The 23405-nt window shown below is 41.9% G+C and overlaps 3 protein-coding genes across 3 annotated transcripts in view; 1 reads left to right on the forward strand and 2 right to left on the reverse strand.

Moving 5' to 3' along the window:
* Positions 1 to 1522, reverse strand: part of KIF15 (kinesin family member 15) — a 55199-nt gene extending 53677 nt beyond the window's left edge. The window contains exon 1 of the mRNA XM_080673202.1: positions 1423 to 1522. Coding sequence (XP_080529328.1) covers positions 1423 to 1441 — 19 coding nt within the window. The 5' untranslated portion in view covers positions 1442 to 1522. The remainder of the gene's footprint in view (positions 1 to 1422) is intronic.
* A 112-nt stretch (positions 1523 to 1634) lies between these two features.
* Positions 1635 to 6708, forward strand: KIAA1143. The gene is made up of 3 exons (XM_080674774.1): positions 1635 to 1806; positions 4422 to 4566; positions 5225 to 6708. The coding sequence occupies exons 1-3, from the start codon at positions 1699 to 1701 to the stop codon at positions 5434 to 5436; spliced, it is 465 nt and encodes a 154-aa protein (XP_080530900.1). The 5' UTR covers positions 1635 to 1698; the 3' UTR covers positions 5437 to 6708.
* A 5230-nt stretch (positions 6709 to 11938) lies between these two features.
* Positions 11939 to 23405, reverse strand: part of LOC308251879 (uncharacterized protein) — a 28693-nt gene continuing 17226 nt past the window's right edge. Inside the window, exon 4 of the mRNA XM_080675540.1 lies at positions 11939 to 15128. Within this exon, the coding sequence (XP_080531666.1) occupies positions 13555 to 15128 (1574 nt within the window). The 3' untranslated portion in view covers positions 11939 to 13554. The remainder of the gene's footprint in view (positions 15129 to 23405) is intronic.

Below are 23405 nucleotides of genomic sequence, written 5' to 3' on the forward strand. Positions count from 1 at the left end.
ATACCCTTGCTCCCATCACTTCTAGAAAGTGATGTGCATAGACAAGGCAGGGTCCTTTAATAGTCCTTTACACCACTTTGCACTAATATACCACAGGCATCAATTCTCTTGCTTGAGTCCAGAGGTGCTGCACAAATACTGTGGTTGTGCAGAAAGCATCATAAAACATTGTGGTCCAATAATGTACCAATTTGTATGCTAATATCCCCTGAATACTAAACGTAGTGGAGGAGCCCTGCCGGTGTGGCTCAGTGGTTAAGCATGAACTGTGAATCAGGAGGTCATGGTTCCATTCCTGGTCAGGGCACATGCTGGGGTTGCCGGCTCCATCCCCAGTGGGGGGCATGCAGGAAGCAGCCGTTCAATGATTCTCTCCCATCATTGATATTTTTGTCTCTCGCTCCCTCTCCCTTCCTCTCTGAATTCAATAAAAATATGTTATAAAAATGTTTTAAAAATAGTGGAGGAAAAGGAACATTTTTAGGTGAACAAGAGAGCATAAGGAGGTTTTCAGGTAGTGTTATAACTGACATAAAAGGTTAATGAAACAACAAACACATCAGAAGAGAATTATTATTGACAGCTACAAGCGTTGTTGTTGGAAGGCTCAAACACCAAAAGTTCACAATTTCTTCAATCTTCATAGGCTTCTCCTCATTACTATGCATACCACTCACTGAGATGCATCAGATCAGCTCAAAATTAGCTTCAAAAACCAACACTTAAAATGATTAGGCAACGTAAGCGGTGGGGCATGTAGTGCACAAGAACAGTTAAAGGACCAAGAAACTAGCGAAAATTAAAGGGTTTATCACAAGTACAAATGACAGCGCTCCTCTCCATGAAAAATGGGAGAAATTGGAGGGATCTCCATGGGGAGAAAATAGGGACTGTGGGAATACAGACACTGCTGAGTTGTGCTTTAATAGTCCCTTGTCTAAGAGAGTCTACAGCGGGCCCTCGGAAGAGAACGACGTGCTTGAGGTACCTGCAACTTGGATAAGTCCTCCCCTTCAGGAAGGTGAGCAATGTGCAAATATGCAGGAAGGTGGTGACAGCAGGACCGACCCTCGGGCCAGGGTCCCGAGAGAGGCAGCCGGGTGAGACACAGGAAGGGCCCAGCTACGAATCGGGAGGAGTGAGAATGGCAGAGCGAGCCACGCTCGCAGGGGACCCCGTCCCTGGTCCACGGCTCAGCCCCAGGGCCCAGAACCGTCCCGGCTCGCAGCGTGCACCGCGTCCGTCCCATGCATAGACGAAAGGGAAAAAAGCTGTTCCTTCAGTGTCTCTAAGGGACAAAGATTCCTCCAGCCGTTCAGTGCGCTCCCGTTTTCAAACGTTGCGGGGACCCCAGGGGAGGCGTCCTTTCACTGCTGTATTTGGGGGCGGGGACGGGGCAACGGAGCCGGGTGCCATACTTACTTTTGGAGCCGGGCGCCATGGCGCCCTCTCCTCTGAATCCCGAGAACAATGCAGGGATCCCCCAGCTCCAGGCGCGCTGCGAACCCGGATTCCGCTCGTTCAAGATGTCCGCGGATTTGAATTTGGCGCCCAGAGAAGACGTTGACGTAAGCACCTAGGCCGCCATGTTGCCGGCCTCACGCTGGAGGCGGGGGCCACGTGACGTCACAAGTAGGCGCCGTCGCCTTTGCGCAATCTCCAGACTGTCCGGAGAGCCGCAGTTTCCCCTGAGCGGCCATGAGTAAGCGGAACCAGGTGTCTTATGTGCGGCCCGCCGAGCCAGCCTTCCTGGCCCGCTTCAAGGAACGGGTCGGCTACAGGGAAGGGCCCACCGTAGAGACCAAGGTGAGCCCGAGCCAGTCGCGGCGCGGAAACGCGGCCCGCCCCGCCACTTCCCGCTTCTGCTTAGTCTTAGAGTCCAGGTACTGACCGGTCGGTCACTCCTCGCACTCGCGCCCGGCCCTCAATCTGAGTGGGCCCCGGACCCCACGCTGGTCAAACGACTGCAGCCCCCTATGCCCAGGAACCTCTTTGTCGTTTTCAGAGTGCCTGCTCCGTTCTCGAAAATGACTTGACGCAGGTAAAGCCCCTCGTCCTTGGTAGATGGTTAAGAAAGATCACTTTCCTGTCGCTCCTGTCTCACTCGTTTATTCCAAAACTCAAAAGTTAGCACGGTGGATGGTAGTGTCGTCCTGTTTTCCACATAAACTGAGGCCACTCGGTCAGAAGGCCTGATGTCTTAGGCCGGGAGTCTGGAACACCTCTGAAGGAATGCCTTGGGTATATTCCTATGCTTTGTTGTTATATATATAGAGCAAAAGCAACATCTGAATAGTTTAGGATCTGGACAGTTTAGGGATGAAATCAGTGGGAATCAACTTTTGAGCCCTCCCAGGCTTCAACCCTACCTGGTTCACACCCAAACCTGCCCTATCTAACGGGAAGAGACCATTATGCTTAGGGGATATGTGGAGAAATAACTTGGCACTTTGTGTCTAGCACTTGCACTAAAACCACCCCTCAAGTCACTTAGAGCTTAGTAAAAGACAGACGGATTCATGTGAAATTACTCAATCCAGTGAGTATGTGCTAAACGCAGGCATTATGCCAGGCTCTGAAAGGACAAAGAGATGGGATCTCCAGATGCCATATTCTTTAACGCCTTCTGCCTGCCTCATCTCTGCTTTCAGAGGTCACTGCCTCTGTGAAGCTTTTTGAAGCTCCCCAGATACTCCTCCTCTGTTCTTCACTGTGTCCATTACATCTGTAATAACATATCATTTTGCATTTAACTTACTTGATCTCCTGTGTATTTTCACTATCAAATCAGACTCTCGAAGTTAATATCTCAATCACTCTGTTTTTTCCTACCACCTAGCACAGTGCCTCGAATAACATAGTGGGTGACAAGTTACATTGGTTAAATGACTATGCTTGTCATCAGGCAAAGTTTCTTGGAGGAGGGGATATTTAGATTAAATCTTGAGTATGATAGGTCAGGAGGTAGGGATGGAAGGTACAGCATGGGCAAAAGTGTAGAGATGGTGAGTTATGGAATGTATGTAGAGGTGATTCAGGGGCTGATTGAGGTGAGGCCATATGGACTATTCAATATGCAACAAGGACCCATTTTTGGTTAGAGATAACATTATCAGGAAATGACTGATCCCTAGGACCAAAAATAGTGATGACAACAAGGAGGATGAGGTTTGGACACGGATTCAGCAATGCAAAAAATGAGACCTAATTTTATTGTTTGCTTGAGATCATCACTAGGACCTCCCACAGATATTCCTCCCCTGTTCTTCACTGTGTCCATTTCATCTGTAATAACTCATATCATTTTGCACTTCGATTTTAAGTTAACACCTTTATGATTACAGTTTGGAATGATATCTTAGAACTCTGGAGGGAAAAGCTTTCCAAGTAATACCAGTGATTTGGGCTTATTTATGTAATCAGCAGACTTTTCCTTAAAGAGATACCCCATGTTCCTGTGTTTTTGAAACCAAATTCATTCTTTATTTGTTTGGCAATATAATCATCATTCTAGTGATCTGTTAACAAAAACAAGAAAAGAGTTCATTTTATAATTGAGTTCTAAATCATCTTATTCGACTTCTTGAGAGTTAGTTCAGGAATGACTTTGAACAGTCTTAAGGGTGCTGCCACTGTTCCTTAGACAGTTTCTCTTGTTTCCCAGCCATTTGCATAAACAAAACATCAGAATTAATGATTCTCAATCTAATGAACACCAGGAATGATTTAATTTCACTTTCCCATTTTCTTGGCTAACAGTACTTAACTGCCTACTTGTTTGTAGTCACTTTTTGGAACCTTTCAGAGAAAAATAGGTAAAACTAATGAATCATTAGTGAATGGATATCATTAAAGAGAATGCACTTACAAGTAATTTCATAATTTAAAAAGAAAAGCACAAAATATTTCATATGCCTCCATAATTTGACACACTTAGAAAACAGCTGATAGGAGACCTCCTGAACAAGCTGTTGGGAGGAAAGATGAGCAAAGCTGGGAGAAAGAGCACCTTTTACTTGCTGCTTTCTGTGCTTGGAAGTGTTTGCTTATTTTTTGTCACAGTTTGAGAAGAGATGGGAATGAACAGGGTTGATGAAGAGCAGGAGAAGTGGTTTAGCACTGTCCTGAGTAGGCTGCGAACCCTGGCAGTATGTGAAGCAGAGGCCCTGGCACTGGAAACTGCAAGCTGGGGTCCTGCTGACATGGCAGCTAATCCCATTGGATAGTCACCCAGGGTTGCTGGCAGCCAGACCTCTTCCCTACCTGTGAGGTTAGGTTCTTGAGTTGAAAATTTATTGCCAAACACATTTAGTCAATAAAGTTACCCTTCTCATTTTAGCAGTTACAGTTTCTCGTAGAGACAGTGGTTGTATTTGATTTGGGGTCAGGGACCTACAAGTCATGTTTGTTTTTTCCCCTAGAGAATCCAGCCTCAGCTCCCAGATGAAGATGGTGATCACAGTGACAAAGAAGATGAACAGCCCCAAGTGGTGGTTTTAAAAAAGGGAGACCTGTCAGCTGAAGATGTCATGAAAATTAAAGCAGAAATAAAGGCTGCCAAAGCAGGTAAGTCTGAAAGGATTCTGGTTTTTCTAACAATTTAAGGAGCCTGGAGTATGAAGTTATTTTATATAATAGTATGGTATGTTTGAAGGAGATAGTCCTACTTTCAAACTTTAGCTTTAACACTTACAGACATGTAACCTTGAAGACGTTATTTCACCTCAACCTCAGTTATCTCATCAGTGAAATGGGACAATAACTGCCTACCTTATTGGGTTATTATAAGGATTAAGTATAAATTTAAGTAAAAACATTCTGCTTTTTAAAAAAATAGGTGGTTAGGTTCACAAACTAGTCAACAGAGATTTAATTAATACCTGAAGTGTAGTATGCTATGTAGTAAATCTTTCATTATTCATAACTATTTATTACATTGCTTTAGGAGAAAATGATGGAATTCCAAACAGTCACTTTTGAAAATTATTAAAAATACAGCCTGATTGTAATTAATTAAGGACTGGCAATATTATAGACTACTTCAGGGAGCGTTCAGTAAGGGACTGCAGGTCTTGTCTCATAGAGCCGAGAGGCAGTGGGGATGACCAGGCTAACTGATTATAGGATTTCCTTAAATACAGCACAGGATTTTCTTGCCATTTGACTCTCCAATAAAGGCAATATAATAAGAGGAAAAGAAACTTCAACTTTGTTTTTACTGCAGATGAAGAGCCAGCTTCAGCTGATGGAAGAATCATGTATCGAAAACCAGTGAAGCGTTCCCCAGATGAAAAATATTCAGGTTTAACAGCAAGCTCAAAAAAGAAAAAGACAAGTGAAGATGAAATAAATCAGCAGGACTCAGTTAAAAAGAACACACAAAAGCAAGTAAAAAATAGTAGCCTCCTTTCTTTTGACAGTGAAGATGAAAATTAATGATTATAAACGTTTTGGACTTAGTTTTTAAAGCATATGGGATTTTTAAAAATAATCTTTTTTTCCTATTATAAAGATAATACAAGTGCATTCTAGAAAATTTAGAAAATACCAAAAGAAATTTTAGTAAGGTAAAAAACTATGTCCATCCATTAATACCCCTTTTGACTTGAAATGCAAACTCTGTAGATGTTAACTAGTATTATGAACACTTTGTTTATTCCCTTGTGGGGTGTATATATATGTAAATTATATTTTTTAACAAAAATTATATTGTGATTGTATTGTGTCTGTTCTCTAGTTTCTCAGTTGACATTATATTGTATTTTCTAGGTTAGTAATAACTACAGAGGATTTTGTATTAAACAGATCCCTTACTGCCTCTTCGTCTAGCAAAACCCCACTTTGGGTGGGGGAAATGATAACGTGTATAGTCAAGAATACTTCCCAGCTCCTGCTAAGGGTTGCTCTGTGACAGTTCTGGCAAGTTACGAGATACAAGTGGGTCTTGTACAAGTAAGGATATAATACAAATGATCTTGATACAAATTAGGATCTGATGTATAACATGGTGGTGACTAGTTGGTAAAACTAAAGAAAGAGAGACACAAATGGAAGTCTGCTTATTAAAGCTACTAGGTTTTTTGATACAAAAGGACAGATTTGGCAAGCATGAACCTTTGTCCGGTTTTATTGAGAAATAATTGACATATTACTATATAAGTTTAAGGCATACTACATAATGGTTTGATTTACATCTATTATGAAAAGTATTTGAATATGTTTAAAGCTTTTGAAGCTTACTATCAAATTGCTTTCTAGAGAGGTTTTTACCATTTTATTCATTTAACATCTACAGGAGCCCACTTTCCTCATCCATAACAGTGCACCTGCATGGGCTAGAACCAGCCTTTTTATTTTTGTCAATTTGATGTATTGAAAATGGTGTTTAATAGTTAAATTTGATTGACACTTTCTTTGATTAACAAGGGAGGCTAAAGTGTTTTTCATATTTAACAAACCATTTTCTATTTCTTTGTTCAGTTAACTTTTTGTTCATTTCCCATTAGTACAGTCATGTTTTTCTTACTAATTTGTAAATTATGTAATCTATCAATCCTTTCTGTTATTCTTTGTTTCTCAGCCTCTGTATCAGATAAAGAATCACTTGTATTCTCTCGTTTTTATTTTTTACATTTTAAACTTTGTTCCCTCTGGAAGTTATTTTGGTATACTTTTTTTCTTGAATAATTAAACTGTCCTAGAACCACATGTGTTTCTCTCTTACTTGAAAGACCATCTGAACAAGAGATTTCTCATTTGGGGGAGTAGGGAAAGAAGCACAGTAAAGTGAGAGCCTTTCCAGGTCATGCCTAATAGCCTAACAATTTTCCTCGTTACTGCACGTCAGCCCCAAACTGGGGACTTGTCCAGATCCCATCCTTCACAAGCCACAACCATCACAAATTATGAATTTCAGACCATCCATATCATGAATTTGGTGCCATATCTATCTTTTCCCCATTTTAAGATCTAGTGTAAAGAAGATTCAAGTGATTCTTGTGAGTGGGCTAGGGCCGTGGTCAGCAAACTGCGGCTCGCGAGCCATATGCGGCTCTTTGGCCCCTTGAGTGTGGCTCTTTCACAAAATATCACGGCCTGGGCGAGTCTATTTTGAAGAAGTGGCGTTAGAAGTTTAAGTTTAAAAAATTTGGCTCTCAAAAGAAATTTCAATCGTTGTACTGTTGATATTTGGCTCTGCTGACTAATGAGTTTGCCAACCACTGGGCTAGGGAACCCAATTGTCTCTAAATTGGACAACCTAGGCCTGAAGCCATTCTGTAATACTTTTAACATAGACTCACTTTTTATAAAGCCAAGTATTTTTCTAATCCATATCATTGCTATATCTACTCTTGTAGCAACATCACACTGTTTTAATTACTGTAAATTTTAATGTCTTAGTTAGAGGTTGGCGGCCAGGACTTTACTCATCACTCTATCCTCCGTACCCAGAACAATACCTAGCATATTAAGAGGATTACAAATATAGTTTGAATGAGAGTGTTTCCTTAATGTGTTGTTTTGTTTTGTTTTAAAAACATTTTATTGATTTTTTACAGAGAGGAAAGGAGAGGGATAGAGAGTCAGAAACATCGATGAGAGAGGGATAGAGAGTCAGAAACATCGATCAGCTGCCTCCTGCACACCCCTTACTGGGGATGTGCCCGCAACCAAGGTACATGCCCTTGACCAGAATCGAACCTGGGACCTTTCAGTCCGCAGGCCGACGCTCTATCCACTGAGCAAAACCGGTTTCGGCTGTTTTGTTTTTTAATACACCAGTGGTTCCTAAAGTGTGGATCCTGGACTGTTGGCATCAGCACACCTTGGGAACTTAAAAATGCAAATTCTCAGGCATCGCCTAGTGCAGTGGTCGGCAAACTGTGGCTCGCAAGCCACATGCAGCTCGCGAGCCACGGTTTGCCGCTCTGTTGACTAATGAGTTTGCCGACCACTGAGTGCCTAGTGAATCTGAAACTTTAGGGGTACAACCCAGAATTCTCTGTAACAAGCCTGCCAGGTGTTTCTGATGCTCAGTCAAATTTGAGAAATACTGATAAAGCCTATTATATTGGAACTACAATAAGTGAAATTAAAAGTTTAAACAAATAGTATGAGAGACTGTTAAAAAGGTCTTAAATCTTGAAATTTATCCTTTTGGTGAAGTCTTTACCATAGATGATATTTCTAACAATATAGTGGTAAGCGTTAACAGCCAGGAAGCACATCTTGCGATGAAAGGCCAACATACAGTGGCCTGTGAGATCTGCTGAGCAGCCTTAAGAAAATTGCTTCACCTTCTGTAAACTGCTTTCTAAGAACAGTGGGTTCTGTTAGCTGCAGGATCTCTTTTGCTGAGAAAAAGGTGTTTGAGGCCAGAGAAGAGAGCCTAATCTTCCTTGTGACCTGTCCCCATTGCTCCTCATGAATGGGTCTTATGACTAGGGCTAGACAAGTAGGCCAATAATGTGATTCCAGAGTGGAGACAGAGATAGAAGAGAAGCCTAGAATTATCTTGTGCCCAAAAGAAAGATGGTGCCCTAGCCGGTTTGGCTCAGTGGATAGAGCGTCTGCCTGTGGACTGAAGTGTCCGGGTTGGATTCCAACCAAGGGCACATGCCCGGGTTGTGGGCTCGATTCCCAGTAGGGGGCGTGCAGGAGGCAACTGATCAATGATTCTCTCATTGTTGTTTCTCTCTCTCATTCTCCCTTCCTCTCTGAAATCAATAAATATATATATTTTTAAAAGATGGTGCTCAGAGAATAATGGGCACATGTCAGAAGGACATAAGTGGAGGAGAAGGGATAGGTCTTTCTGGTAGGACATTAATCACCAATGGCCAGATCTGGAACTATCTAAAAGAGAAAATAAATTATAGTAGATTGCAACTCAGAATAAAAATTCTTATGGCTATAAATAAACTTAAATAAGTGAAGAAAAGAAGGAATGATGGAAATAAAAAAATCACCATTTGGCCAATCCACAGTAATAGTTGCAGTGGGCTGGATGGCAGCCTCTAGAGATAGGTCCTACTCCCTGGAACCTGTAGATGTTATCTTCTATGCGATTAAGTCTCTCAAGATTGGATTATCTAAAAGCCATCAGGTAGAGGGAGATTAGCTAAGGCAATGTGAAGACAGAGGCAGAGACTGGAATGATGTAGCTACAAGCCAAAGAATGCCAGCAATCACAGGAAGCTGGAAGAAGGGACAGCTTCTCCTAAAGTCTTCAGAGGGAGTACAACCCTGCCAACACCTTGATTTCACCTAAAGGAGCTGATTTCAAATTTCCGGCTTCTAAGACCTCAAAATGCATTTCTGTTCTTTTTAATTGATTTTTTACAGAGAAGAAGGGAGAGGGATAGAGTTAGAAACATCAATGAGAAACATTGATCAGCTGTCTCCTGCACTCCTCCCACTGGGGATGTGCCCGCAACCAAGGCACACTCCCTTGACCGAAATCGAACCTGGGACCCCTCAGTTCCCAGGCCGATGCTCTATCCACTGAGCCAAACCAGTCAGGGCTGCATTTCTGTTCAAAGCCACCAAGCTTGTGATAATTTTTACAACAGCCATAGAAAACTAATACATAAGAGATTGGATAGATTGATCAAATGTCAAAATTAGTGGCCAAAAATATTGAAAAGCAGAATATTTACAATCTCAAAGTATCTTTCCTCAATATGCTTATTAATTACAAAAGGAAACTTAGGAGAAACCAGAGAGCTCCCACCTTATCTGAATGATCAAAGGTGCCATTACCAGTAATCAGTCATACTGGCATCATGACCTGATCTAATGCACTGAGAAGGGCACATCACTTCCAAAGGCCAAGATCTTTCCAGGACCTTCAAGGATGGGGCTCATCAAGGGCCACCCGTGTTCACTACTGAAGAGGCCAAAATCCTAGGATGTGGCAACGGCGCAGGAATGTCAGGAATGTTCATAAGAAAAAATACACTATGAGAACTACAAAAAAACTAATAATGCTGAACTTTGCTTGTTTTTAATAGCCACATTTATAAACTTTTGGAACATCTATGACTAAAAACCAATTAATGGCAGTTTCTTATTATATACAGCCCATTTTATTCTCAAGACAACCCTAGCAAGTATCTTCATTATTCTTTGAGTAGACGGGTGGGGAAAACTGAGGCTCAGAGAGGATAAGGTCATACTGGTACAAGCAGAAAGTGGCAGAGAAGGCATCAAACTGAAGGCTATCTGGTAGAGTCTATTTTCGTAACTTTTAAGACACTGCCTCTTGCTCAACATAAAAAACATTCATCCCAGCTCCTAAGAATTTAGGGAAAAATGGAGTTTTCACCCAAGTCTTCCCACACTGGTTATATCCAAGTTTTATTCTCCAGTATGAAGCTTCTGATGTCGAACAAGTACTGAACTGTGTCTAAAGGATTTCCCACCTTCAATGCATTCATAAGGCCTTGTTCCAGTATGAATTCTGTAATGTTCACTAAGGTGTGCTTACTGGCAGAAAGGTTTTTCCCACTAAGTTTCTTTCATGTTGAACAAGGGAAGAGTTCTGAGTAAAGGCTTTACACATTTATTACAAGTGTAGGGCTTCTCTCCTGAACGAATTATCTGATGTTGCTTAAGGCATGCATTTTGATTAAAGGTTTCCCCACATTCATTACACTTACAAGGTTTATTTCCAGAATGACTTCACTGATGACGAGTAAGGTATATGCTCCGACTGAAGGCTTTACCACATTCCTTACATTTATATGGTTTCTCTACGGTATGAACCCGCATGTGTTTAATAAGGGATGGGCTCTGACAAAAGGCTTGGCCACATTCATTGCATTTATAGACTTCCAGATTTAGGAGATAATGTCAACAGGATACAGTGGTTGATTGAATCTGAAGAATCGGGGAGAGGAAAGATTGAGGAAGACAGCAATTCCTAGGTTTGGGGCCAATCTGGAGTGACTGTGAACATAGTGGGCTGGCAACTGAGAGAAAATTAGGAACAAATATTTGTAAGTATAAGAATATGGAATATGGGTAGTAAAAGGCTGGTGAGTTTCTTTCCTTCCTTTTCCCCCAGGGAGTGAAAATGGAATCCTCTCAAATCCTGAGGATTAAAAAACAAGAGTTGTGCCCATTCCATTTTAGAAAGTGTTTCTAAAAGAATTTAAGACATCTTTCACCTTTGTTTTACCATTTCTTCCTCAAGAAAACTCTCCTTATCCTAATCTCCACTCAGGACTCCAAAAATAGGACTGTATAAATATTATGCTAAATACTTATATAATCAATTTCCTAAAGTTTCTGATGGGCAAAGATTGATTAAAATACATTAAACTGCCCTAGCTGGTTTGGCTCAGCGGATAGAGTGTTGGCCTGCGGTGTGAGGGGTCCCGGGTTTGATTCCAGTCAAGGGCATATGCTGGGGTTGCAGGCTCAATCCCCAATAGGGGGCATGCAGGAGGCAGCCGATCAATGATTCTCTCATCACTGATGTTTCTTTCTCCCTCCCTCTCCCTTCCTCTCTGAAATCAACAGAAATATTTAAAAAAAACAAAAACATTAATCTAACAAAATACTAGTACTTATTGAACATTTACTATGTGCCAGCAATGAATTCTACAGTGTTAGTTTTCATTTGCAAAGTATAAATATGACATTTGCTTTCTGTCAACTATACGTATTTTTATGAGCATAGGGTTATTTTGCCTATAAGGTATTAATTTACTCAATTATAAAAAATTGCCCTGTGCCAGGTTTTGAGAACATATCTTCACAGCTGGAGAGAGAAGTGTATGTCATATCTCTTCAACATTCCCATTAATGGTAATTAATGGCTCAAACCAATGCTTACAAGGCAGTTGTTCCTGAAAAAAGTCAATGCTGAGTTCCAGATAATCAACCATTCCAGAATCAACTTACTTTCATTGTTTTTAATAGCCATATTTTAGAAACGGCATTAAGCTATAGGTTATAGAAATGATTTCCTGTCAAAGGTCATCCTCCATCTTCCAGAGCTGAATTTCTGGGTAGCAGTTAAGAACATGAAAAGGGGGTTAGGGGGAAAGCGATCCTAATATGTGGTGACAAGAGATTTGACTTTGGGTAGTGAATACAAGGTGCAATATACAGATCTTGTAACACAGAAACCCAAACCTGAAACCTGTATGCTCATGTTGACCAATGTCACCCCAATAAATTTAATTAATAAACAAAGAACCTGAAAGGGACTGAGGAATGAGAGAAAAACATGCTCTGTCTCTCAGAATAAAATACTATCAGTCAGTGGTAACCTGTGATATTTTTATTTTCAGGAATTTGAAAAAGAGGTCGTCATCCTCTCTAAACTTTCCCAATGTAGCTCATGAAAAATACTTCCCTAGATACTCCTATCCAGGACAAGATATGCCCAATAAAATTAGAAACACCTGAGATCTAATAAATCTGTATTATACCACCAGTGGCATAATTACATGAAACCTAGCCCTCTCAACTAGTGACCAACACTCTCATTAGGTCTGGTGCAGCATCCCACAAGTCCAAACAATCTAAAAAGCTGTCTTCCTTCTTCATTGATGCTTTCTCCTTCTTAAAGGCAAACAAACCGAGTCCCACTTGGTTTGGACACTGTTAATCTTAGTGGGTTCCTCTCCCCGATTCCCTGTGAACCAGTAAACCAGCCAAATTTATAAGCTCAAGAGAAAGGTGTACACCTCTGTCTAGGGCAGTGGTATACTGATGGCTTGCTCAAGCACAGGCAGGTTTCCTGCTCTGTGGCTTCTTATGATCACCAGCCAAGCACAGCCATTTCCATCCTGGATAAGCCACTGTTCCTCTGGAACAGAGGTTGGGCCTTCCTCCCCATGGCCTTCTCAGCAAATATGACTCCCTTCCCAGGAACTGGCATCATTCAAGAAAAGTTTCTCTTGACCTATTTCAGGAAAGATCTCCCTCATTCTGATAAAAGCCTTCTTTACCAACGTATATGTTGAGATCACCCCAGTTCTTGGGGCGTATCTCCTTATTGGTAAATGAATATGGATCATCTTTCACTTGTTTCTGTCTCCCCTTTATGGGACCATTTCCAAAGGTTGAGCAGCTTCCCCCACAGTAACATGGTTACAGCTGCCTCAGAAATCTGGAGGCTAATTAGCACTACAACAAAATGCTGCCACTTTCAAATTGACAGTGTTTGGAAAAGCATCTAAGCCAACTGGTGAGTGAACATACATGACCATTTGGGAAGGTGAGTGTAGTAAGGGAAAGACAAACACTAACTTAACAAATGGCACCTCAAGGTATGAGAGTCACATGAGAAGAGAGGAATGGCAAGCAGCAAGGATTTATCTCGAAAGCAGGAACTTCCTTTCTACCCTGTATTCCCAGATGCCCACCTGGAGTAGGTCTGCATTCTCCAAGCCTCCACATATATTTCTGGAAATACTCTTATGAGGGCAGTATTTAAGACTATTTCATCCTTCCTTCCAGGAACTATACCTGCCCCCAATCCTCAGCCAGATTCCTAGCCACTATTTCTTGAGAAACTGCCGTTACCTAATGCGAGGTTCATTCACCACTGTGAAGTTTCTGATGTCTGAAAAGCACTGAACTATGTCTGAAGAATTTTCCACATTTAATGCATTCATAAGGCTTCTCACCAGTGTGAATCCTGTAATGTTCACTAAGGTGTGCATACTTGCGGAAGGTTTTCTCACACTCACTACATTTAAAGAGCTTCTCACCAGTGTGAGTTCTATGATGTTCAGTAAGAGATGAGCTATGAGCAAAGGCTTTCCCACATTCTTTACATTTATAGGGCTTCTCTCCAGTGTGAATTCTCATATGCTGTGTGAGGCAGGTATTCTGATTGAACCCTTTCCCACATTCATTGCATTTATATGGTTTTTCTCCAGTGTGACTTCTCTGATGCCGAATAAGACAAATGCTCTGAATGAAAGCTTTACCACATTCACTGCATTTGTAGGGTCTCTCCCCAGTGTGAATTCTCTGATGTTTAGTGAGTGGGGTACTCTGAGTAAAAGCTTTACCACATTCTTTACATTTATAAGGTTTCTCTCCAGTATGAATTCGCAGGTGTTTAATAAGGGATGGACTCTGACAAAAAGCTTTTCCACATTCCTTACATTTATAAGGTTTCTCTCCAGTATGAATTCTCTGATGCTGAGAAAGGTTTGCCTTTGTTTGAAAAGTTTTCCCACATTCATCACATTTGTGGGGTTTTTCCCCCGTGTGAATTCTCCGATGTTGTGTAAGATTTGAGTGTTTACGAAAAGAAGAGCCACATTCATTGCATGAGTAAGGTTTCTCACCAGTGTGGATTCTCTGATGATGAATGAGGTGTGTGTTCTGATTGAATGCCTTCCCACACCTATTACATTTATAAGGTTTCTCTCCAGTGTGAATTCTCTGATGTTCAGTGAGATGTGAATGATTGCGGAAGGAATTCCCACATTCATTACATTTATAAGGTTTCTCTCCAGTGTGGATTCTTTGATGCTGAGTAAGAAATGATCGACAACGAAATGTTTTCCCACATTGCTCACATCTGTATGGTTTCACTCCAGTGTGAATTCTTTGATGCTGGACAAGGAATGAACTACAACTAAAGGCTTTCCCACATTCCTCACATACATAGGGTCTCTCTCCAGTATGCGTTCTCTGATGTTGAGTAAGGGATGAGCTCTGAGTAAATGTTTTTCCACACTCATTACATTTCCAAGACTTTTTCCGAGTGGGGAGGGTTGAGCATTTACTTTGGTTTGAAATCTCATTGGAATGTATGCTACTTGTCTCCCACTGATGTAGACTTTCTTCTGTAGAAACCCTGAGATGAGTAACAAGGCTTGAGGTCAAAAGCAACCTCTTCTCAAAATTATATTCTTGGCTCATCATTTTAGGAAGTACTTCCTTTCGGATGCAAGTTATTCTCCCAAAACCTCCTTCTTGGAAAAAGCATGATCTGGGCACCTCTTCAGGAGAGTTTTCCTTCATGCTCTCACATGCATATTTTTCTTCAAATGTAGAATCACGGGATTCATCCTCTTGGAGTCTGTTTCCTACTGTCCCTGGTGACTCAATTTCAGAGACTTCCTGCTCGGGAGCATACTTGTTCACCCAACCTGAAAGAAACCATCAGAATCAATCTCTCTTATATATGGCTAAGTGAAGGCCCTTGAAGTTCTGGGACCTAACTTTGCAGGTCTCAGTAAAAAGCAAGTGGGACAAGTAATTCAAAGTTGCAAGTGGTAGAAGAGATTTATATCAGGATAAAGTGATCACCATTAATTAGGAATTCCATGGAAAGGGCAGCTACAGACACCCAGAGAGTGAGAGAAGCAGAGACAATGGAGATAAGGGGAAAACAACAATAAGCTAATGATTAGGGCAAGACAGGAAAGATGGATGTTTTATATTTAAAGAATGGAGGATAGCGGGAGAATGTAAAATGGCAAATCCTAGAAATGAGATAAAATTAGTACAGGGGAAAAGTTGTCCCCACTTCTACCCCCAACAACCATAAAGAGATGGTAGTTTTATCGCCTGAGCTTCATTCAGTTTCTCTTGTAAAATTTCCAAAGCCCTGCTGCTTCTCCCACTGGTTGTACCTTGCTAACTCACCTGGACAAATCTCTCTTCCAATCTCTCTCTCTTCAGCTCCTTGCATATTCAACATCCACAAATCTTTTCCTTGCTTTAATTTTAAGACACTTCAAGGTTGGAAAACTGGCAGCCCTGCTCACAGGGGATATAGGTGGAGATGGGGTATCACTGTCCCAGTAAACAAAAATGAGAACGAGATGTTGCTTAGGGAGACTATCTAATGACTCACACAAAACTTGTCAGGTAAGCAATGTGACTGCATCAGCAAAAATCAGGATTGGCTTATAGCATTCTAGGTTCACAAACTCCATTTGTCAATTCTCCAAGAAGTGAAAGTTAGACATAATAATATTATAACAAACACTCAAGTGATTGATGAATAATTAAGAATATTACTTATACAAATAAATAAGAAGTGGATAGGAATATTCAAGTTAATATGTATCTGCTGCCCATTACACAATAATTTATATGAAAAGTCAATAAAATAAGAAGTTGTAAGGGAGTTACAACAAGGCTAATGCATTAGTCTGATGCAGCCCTGCCAGGGTAGCTCAGCGATTGAGCATTGACCTCTGAACCAGGAGGTCATAGTTTGATTCTTGGTCAGGGCAATCTCTCCCTTTCCCTTCCTTTCTGAAATGAATAAAAAATATATTTTTTAAAAGTCTTCAGTTTAAATAAAACACTTTGTAAAGTAATTTTTTACTTATAAAAGAGTTGGGGGAAAAATAGTAGTTTCTGGTGTTTGGAATGTCAAAATTCCAAAAGCTTATCCAAAAATGTCTCTTCATATAACCTTGACATGAGAAGTAGAATTGGCAGTATTTCAAGGAAAACAGAGACTTTTTTTTTTTTTTTAACCATAATTGAGAGCTCAGAGGCATGAAAAAATAGACTGTGCCTGGTTAAGTACGTAATCAGGTTGGTCCTGCGGACTTCTCAGTCCGCAAGATACATGTCCTTGACCAGAATCGAACCTGAGACTCTTCAGTCTATGGGCTAACGCTCTATCCACTGAGCCAAACCAGCAATGTTAAAGAATCAATTTTTATTTTAAAATGAAATTTTTTAAAATACATTTTTATAAATTTCAGAGAGGAAGGGAGAGGAGAGGGAGAGGGAGAGAGAGAGAAAAACATCAACGACGAGAGAGAATCATTGATTGGCTGCCTCCTGCTCGCCCCTGCACTGGGGATGGAGCCTATAGCCCAGGCATGTGCCCTTGACCAAAATCTAACCTGGGAACGTTGAGTCTGCAGGCCGACACTCTATCCACTGAGCAAGACCGGCCAGGGCTAAATTGAAATGTTTTTAATGCTAAAACTTAAGTCTAGTAAAGGTGCAGGGGAAGGAAGTTTCTCACACATCACCAGTGGGAATGTAAACTGGTACCATCTTCCTAGAGGTAATTTGGCAATATGTATCAGATCTTAAAAGTTGTAGATTCATTTGCAGTTGTGACACAGTGATCACCATTTTGTGGGTATATGAACTAAGATGAGAATACTCATTATGTGTATACAACCCCTGCCGTGTATCTCAGAAGATGCTCAAAGTCATGGGTATATGTAATAAAAATGCCTATATTGTTTGACCCACTAATTCCACTATTAGAACATTCTCATAGAGAAGTAACTTTCCAGAGAGGAAAATAACCGAATCCTTTCATTAACTGCTAAAAAGAAGAAAAGAAAAGAAAAAGCCCTGCAATGCTGTAGGAGACACAATTTTCTATTGATGAGACACTGAGGCTTAGCAAATTATAGTACTTCCACTTGGAAGAAAACATATAGACATTAAGATTAAAATAAAAATACGTGACCAATTGGAAAAATACTTATGGAAAAATGCAGGATATTAAAATTTCAAGTACAACATAACATCCTATATGTTAAAATATACATATGACTAAGACCAAGAAGGAAAATTAATCTTCAATCACTATAGTGATATAGTGAATTATGAATGATTTCTCCCTCTATTTCCCAAATTCCTTCTATTATCTACATTTTGCCTTATTTTTTTAAAAATTAACTTAAGTCTCTAACAATATGTATCACTGTTAACCATGATCATCTCTGAGGAATAAGATTATGGTAAAATTTTGCTTTAAGGCCTATCTTTTTGCAATACTTGAAAGTTTTCCTACAAAAATAAACAACTCTTCTAATGAGAAGAAAAGTGAAAAATAGAGAGGACCACAAAGATTTATGTACAACGATCATCCTCTTACTATAATTGTAAAAAAAAAAAAAAACAGGCAAAAAACACAAGTCATATAAATATGACATATATTCAAACTATTAAAAATCATGTTTTCAAAGGCTATTCATGAGAAAATACAATATATTAGACTAGGATACAAACAGTAAAACAAAAAATATGCACACATATACCAACATTAGTAAGCATTCAATAAACAGAAACTATTATTAATACACAGACATTTACAAAACACACACACAAAGGACAGAAGAAAACCCATCAAATGATCACACACTGATCTCTAGGACATTTAATAGGTTACTTTACTTTGTCCTTTAAACTCTCTTACATATTTCACTTTCCCTAAAATAAACATGCATTACTTTTATAGTCAGAGAAATCATTCTTTTGAAAATGACAGATCTCACCAAAAAACAAAAACAAAAGGTAGATCCAATGGATATGGTATTGGCCTCCCTAAATTTAGAGTAAGATGAAAGTGGATTGGATTAGGAGTCAGGAAACTTTGCTCTGTCATAGCCCATGTAACTGGGCCTACACGATAGGCTATTTAACTGAAAAAAGTGACATTAGATAATATACATGAGTCCTTCTAGGTCTAACATTCTGTAAATCCTAGACTAAATGACTTAATGGAAAACATTTATGGCGATCTGCCACAATGTAAGCACTCAACAGGAGTTAAGAGTTATTATTATGTTTGATCCTAAGGCCTAAGGAGAAGACAGCTTGGAGACAATACTCCCTTCCAACTGTGAATCATCATAGCTGTCAGCAGTTTGTTTCTGTCAAACTGCCAACTTTTTCTGTAGAGGGCTATAAAGTACATATTTTAGTCTTCCTGGGCTAAACAGGTTATATGGCCTCTCTCTCTGTCACCATTCAACTTTGCCTTTACAGTCTGAAAAATGAACTAGAAATATGTAAACAAATGAACTTAGCTGTTTTAATAAATCATTTTTAGTCCTGGCTGGTGTGACTCAGTGGCTAGAGCGCTGGCCTTTGCACCATCAAGGGTATGTATCTTGGTTGCAGGTTTGATCCTCAGGCCCAGTTACGGGAGGCAACCAATCAATGTCTCTCTCTCGTGAGGATTTAAAATTTTTTTTTAATTTTATTTATTTATTTTTTTTACATAAACATGGACCACAGATTACTTACTCCCTGGTGGGTAAATTCCCCAGAAAGGAATGTTCAGGTGTTTCCACAAATGCCTAGTGTGGAATAATCTGAGTGTTGGTGATTTTAAGATGCTAAATGGCTCTGTTTGAATCCAGACTTGGGGTAAGATGGGTATTATACTAAAAGGTAAAAGGAAAGAAGCTTTAAATAGTTTCATCCTGGTAAAGGTAATTGGGAATCTACATGACTATAGAAACACAGCAGGACTCTTAGAGGTAATACTGGAGAGGACTCTGCTGGCGTTCATGGAGTGATATCTTGACTTCACGACTTTTGAAGACTTTGTCGGGTGTGCTCTGCTTTTACTGCTGCAGGCACAGAGAATCCAAGTCAGATATCATGTCACTGAGTCTAAGACACCTCTGTTACTAAGAAAATGAAAAATCACTACCAATTAAACTATGGTATAAGTACAGATGGTAAAAAAAAAAAAAAAAATACAGATGGTGAGGCTCATTCTGATATTAGAAATATTAAAATGTGGGGGAATAAAGTAATTGGGAGTGGGCTTCACCCTCTACCTTGTAAGCTTTCTCCCCACTGCCACCTCTCATCCCCTCAATAATTAGCTGAAGTGTTCTGGGCAAGCCAGGTGGCTTTTATCAAGAATTTGAAACCACAATTCGTTCAATAAGATCACACTTACATGTACTCTTCTCTGAAGCCCTTCTTGAATTTGTCAGTTGGCCAAAGTAACATTCACCAAGGCTGCGGTTGCACAATGGATCTATCTCTGCTGCAGCTTTCGGTCACTTACTAGCAAGTTATCTATTCTCTGTAACTCAATCTCCTCTTTCAAAACTACAGATAATAAGTTGTTGAGAAGGTTAAATAAATTAGCACAAGTGTCACAAAAATCTGCGCTCTCTCTCTCTCTCTCTCTCTCACACACACACACACACACACACACACACACACCCATCTTCCAGCACTAGACTGCAAGTATCTTCTCTCTCATTTGGCAGGCTCCAACGTCACTCATTCCGTGACCCCGCCCCTGAATTCTGCGTAATATTTGGCAACAAACAGTAAAGTTTTGATGGAAGACACTGACGTCTGCATACGTGCTGTAACATACAATCTGTCAACTGAGCCTTGCAAAGAAAGGAAGGCAAGGATTACCAGACAGTCTAACTTCAGAGATCAACGAACAGCCTCTGTATCCCCGTGAATTACATAACCAAGGTCTCGGCACTCTCCACCGCGTGGGCTTTAGCAATATTTGCCGTCTCCTATTCGACGGTCCCTACAAAGTTTCTGAGCTGCAGGACTGACTGGGGGGAGTAGGTGGTATCCAGACCCAGACCCGGGGTTTCGTTTCCGATCATTTATCTATCACTCAATCGTGCGTTCATTCACTCCATCTTCTCAAGCGTCTCCTCTGGGCTGGGGCTGGGGCTGGGGCCGGGGCCGGGGCCGGGGCCGGGGCCGGGGCCGGGGCCGGGGCCCCATGAGAACAGCGCTGAGGCCGCCGGGAGTTGGGGCCGCACGCGCAGGCAGCAATCCCTGGAGAACGAGGCTGGCGCAGGCTTCCGCTATTACCCTCCGGCCCACCGCCCCGCTGTCCCCCATCCCTGGGGCCTCGCCCGCTCACCGTGATCTCGGAGAGCCCCTCGGGGCGATTACTGCGGTCCCGGCGCTGCCAGCAATCCCGGACGCAGAGAAAAGTGCCTCGGCCGGAGGAGCAGCGGCGCTGCAGGAAGTGCGTCACCAGCGGCCCCGCGACACGCCTCCCCCTCGCGCATCTCTAGGCTGCTTCTCTAGGAAGCAGAAGCATCTTGACAGGAGCCTTAAAGACGGGAATTCGGACCTGGTTTCCCTTCAAACCCATCCGCGTCCCGATATCCCATTAAATACTACGTCATCCTGGAACACAGTGACCACCTCGTCCCTCAGAAAACTGTAGCTGGGGGCGTTAGGGCTGGAAAGGGTGCTGGGTAGGAGTCAGCATGGACCGTCTCTGTAAGGGACTAGATCCCACCTGCTAAAGCCCCTGACGAAGAACCTCGAACGATCCACTTTTTAGTTAGAATAATGGACAAGTTTCCCAATCTAGGCCCCCACACACCGAAGTGTTTCCTGAAGGGACAGTAAACACTGTTCACCATCCCACCCCAGCCTCTGGCAGCCACTCCAGCCCCCACCGCTGTTGGGTTAAGGGACCATCCAACTGCTCCTGCCTCAAGTCCAGACCCTGCCACTCTTACCTCCTGAGACATCCCCTCACAGCTGCTTCTGGCCTCAGGGTAACAGAACCATCTGGCTCCTCCCTCAGCACAGTGGCTCCTCGGACTCTATTAAAAACAGATTCTACCTTGGTTGACCCAAGTTATGGCTTCACATCTTCCCTCGCTGACGGTTCCTATCCCACCAGCCAAGGCCTCTGCTTATTACTCTCGAAGTTTTGGGTGAATATGTAACTCTCCCAGCAGTGGTGACAGGGATTCGGCCCAGCTCCAGGGGAAGGACTGTGCTAGACTGAGGCCTTTGCTGGCTCCAGTCTGCCCAGTTCAGGGCCCGCCACCACCAGGGGACAAAAAGGAATGGCTGCTCACAGATTCTTCCATCCACATCTATGACAGAAACTGTACCTCCTAATCAACTGTGAAAGTAAAAATGTTTTTCCAATCAACTAAGGCTTCGTTTTCTTTTACCCATTCCGACCCCGTCCTCCAGCAGAAATATGGTAGCCTTTTAATGGTTACAAAGACATTTCAAATCCACTTCATCCCAACCTTAAACCCGAGTGGAAGTCGGAAGGGAGAACTGATGTTCAAAAGGGTCAGGGATTTGTCCTGGGCTGTTGGTGAGTGAGGGGCAGGGCCAGCCTAGAATGCTTCTTCCCCACCACGAGGTCTGAGAGACTAATCTTGTCCCGAAACTTGGCCTGGTTTATGTCCCACCCACCCAATGCCAGATAAATCAGCTGGGCAGAACCAGAGGGTCTCAGGGTCTTAGAAGCCACCCCTCCTTTTCAACCCCTTCTGCTCCATACACACACACACCCTGATTCCTTTCCCTGCCTGCCACCCCCTGCCATGTCTCCACTCTTCCCCTTCCCCATTGCCTATATTTCCCTTGCAGACCCTGGCCTCAGCCGGAACACTCCCATCACTCCCCATCCTTGTTGCACCCTCCTGCTTCCCCTCACTGATCTCAGGCTACAGCCTCTCCTTTGTTTTCCGTCCCAAAGCTTGACTACAGCATCATCCTCCCTACCCATCTCCATCCCCTTGCCCCTCAGGATCTTTCCTCTTCCTCCACCAGCTGCCCTCTCCCCTGCCATCCCAATCCCCACCCCGTCCCTAGCTCACCAAATGAGGAGATGGACTTAGTGAATCTGCCAGGGCCCTGGCTGCAGGCGGTTGCTGGGCAGCTCTAAGGAGGTGTCTTCATCTGGGTGATCCTCCACCTGAGTTCCTCCCACTGAACCAAGGAGAAAAGAGGTGGAGGCGGGGCCAAGACCAAATAGGTCCTTACTCCAAAATGAATTTCAAATGGACCTGTCTCAAAGCAGACTAGTCAAAGGGTTATGCCATGGGAGCTTGTATAGTCTTGAAGAGAGGAAGTCTATGACACTAAACTGTAAATATCATTTGGATATTTATAGCTTATTAAGGTAAAAGGACTAACTATAAACTGGGGAAAATATTTGCAACACATATGGCAGATAAAAAGAGTAATTTCTTTACTATAGTTTGTACAAATCAATTCTTAAACAGAACAACCCAACAGAAACTGTTAAAGAACACGAACAAGCAATTCAAATTTAAAAAAAAGAAAATATACATGGCTTTTAAGCATGAGACACGATAGCCAGTTTCACTCATAAATGAACATAAAGCATGAGAGCATTTTCCATTTATCAGATCAGAAGACAAAACAATAGTTTTACAGAGGATTCAGGGAAATGGGCATTTTCATACACATACTGGGAACCACAGTTGCAATTTCTATTAGAATATCAAATGCCCTTACCCTTTATCAATTTATCCTGCAAAGTGGCACACATACCAAAGGAGAGTGTGCCGGGGTATTCAGCATAGTGTTGTTATAATAGGAAAAGACAGGAAAAAAACATGTCCACCAACAGGGCGCTCGCTACATGAATCACAGCACATCCACACAATGGAAGGTCACACAGCAGTGAAAAAAAGAATGAGGTAGATCTTATAGGCCAGTAGTCGGCAAACTCATTAGTCAACAGAGCCAAATATCAACAGTACAACGACTGAAATTTCTTTTGAGAGCCAAAAACCGACTTCTGCGCATGGGCCACCAAGTTTCAATCGCACTGTACGTGCGCACCCTCACGTGGAGTTTTGTGGAAGAGCCACACTCAAGGGGCCAAAGAGCCACATGTGGCTCACAAGCCGCAGTTTGCC

The sequence above is a fragment of the Plecotus auritus genome, assembly GCF_963455305.1.
Source record: "Plecotus auritus genome assembly, chromosome: 6".
Taxonomy (NCBI): Eukaryota; Metazoa; Chordata; class Mammalia; order Chiroptera; family Vespertilionidae; genus Plecotus; species Plecotus auritus.

What these genes read in the sequence shown, in the direction of transcription:
- KIAA1143 (XM_080674774.1), top strand. Translation starts at nt 1,699, where the DNA reads ATGAGTAAGCGGAACCAGGTGTCTTATGTGCGGCCCGCCGAGCCAGCC. An exon ending in GGCCCACCGTAGAGACCAAG is followed by an intron (nt 1,807 to 4,421) that starts GTGAGCCCGAGC and finishes TTTTTCCCCTAG; the next exon opens with AGAATCCAGCCTCAGCTCCC. An exon ending in AATAAAGGCTGCCAAAGCAG is followed by an intron (nt 4,567 to 5,224) that starts GTAAGTCTGAAA and finishes TTTTTACTGCAG; the next exon opens with ATGAAGAGCCAGCTTCAGCT.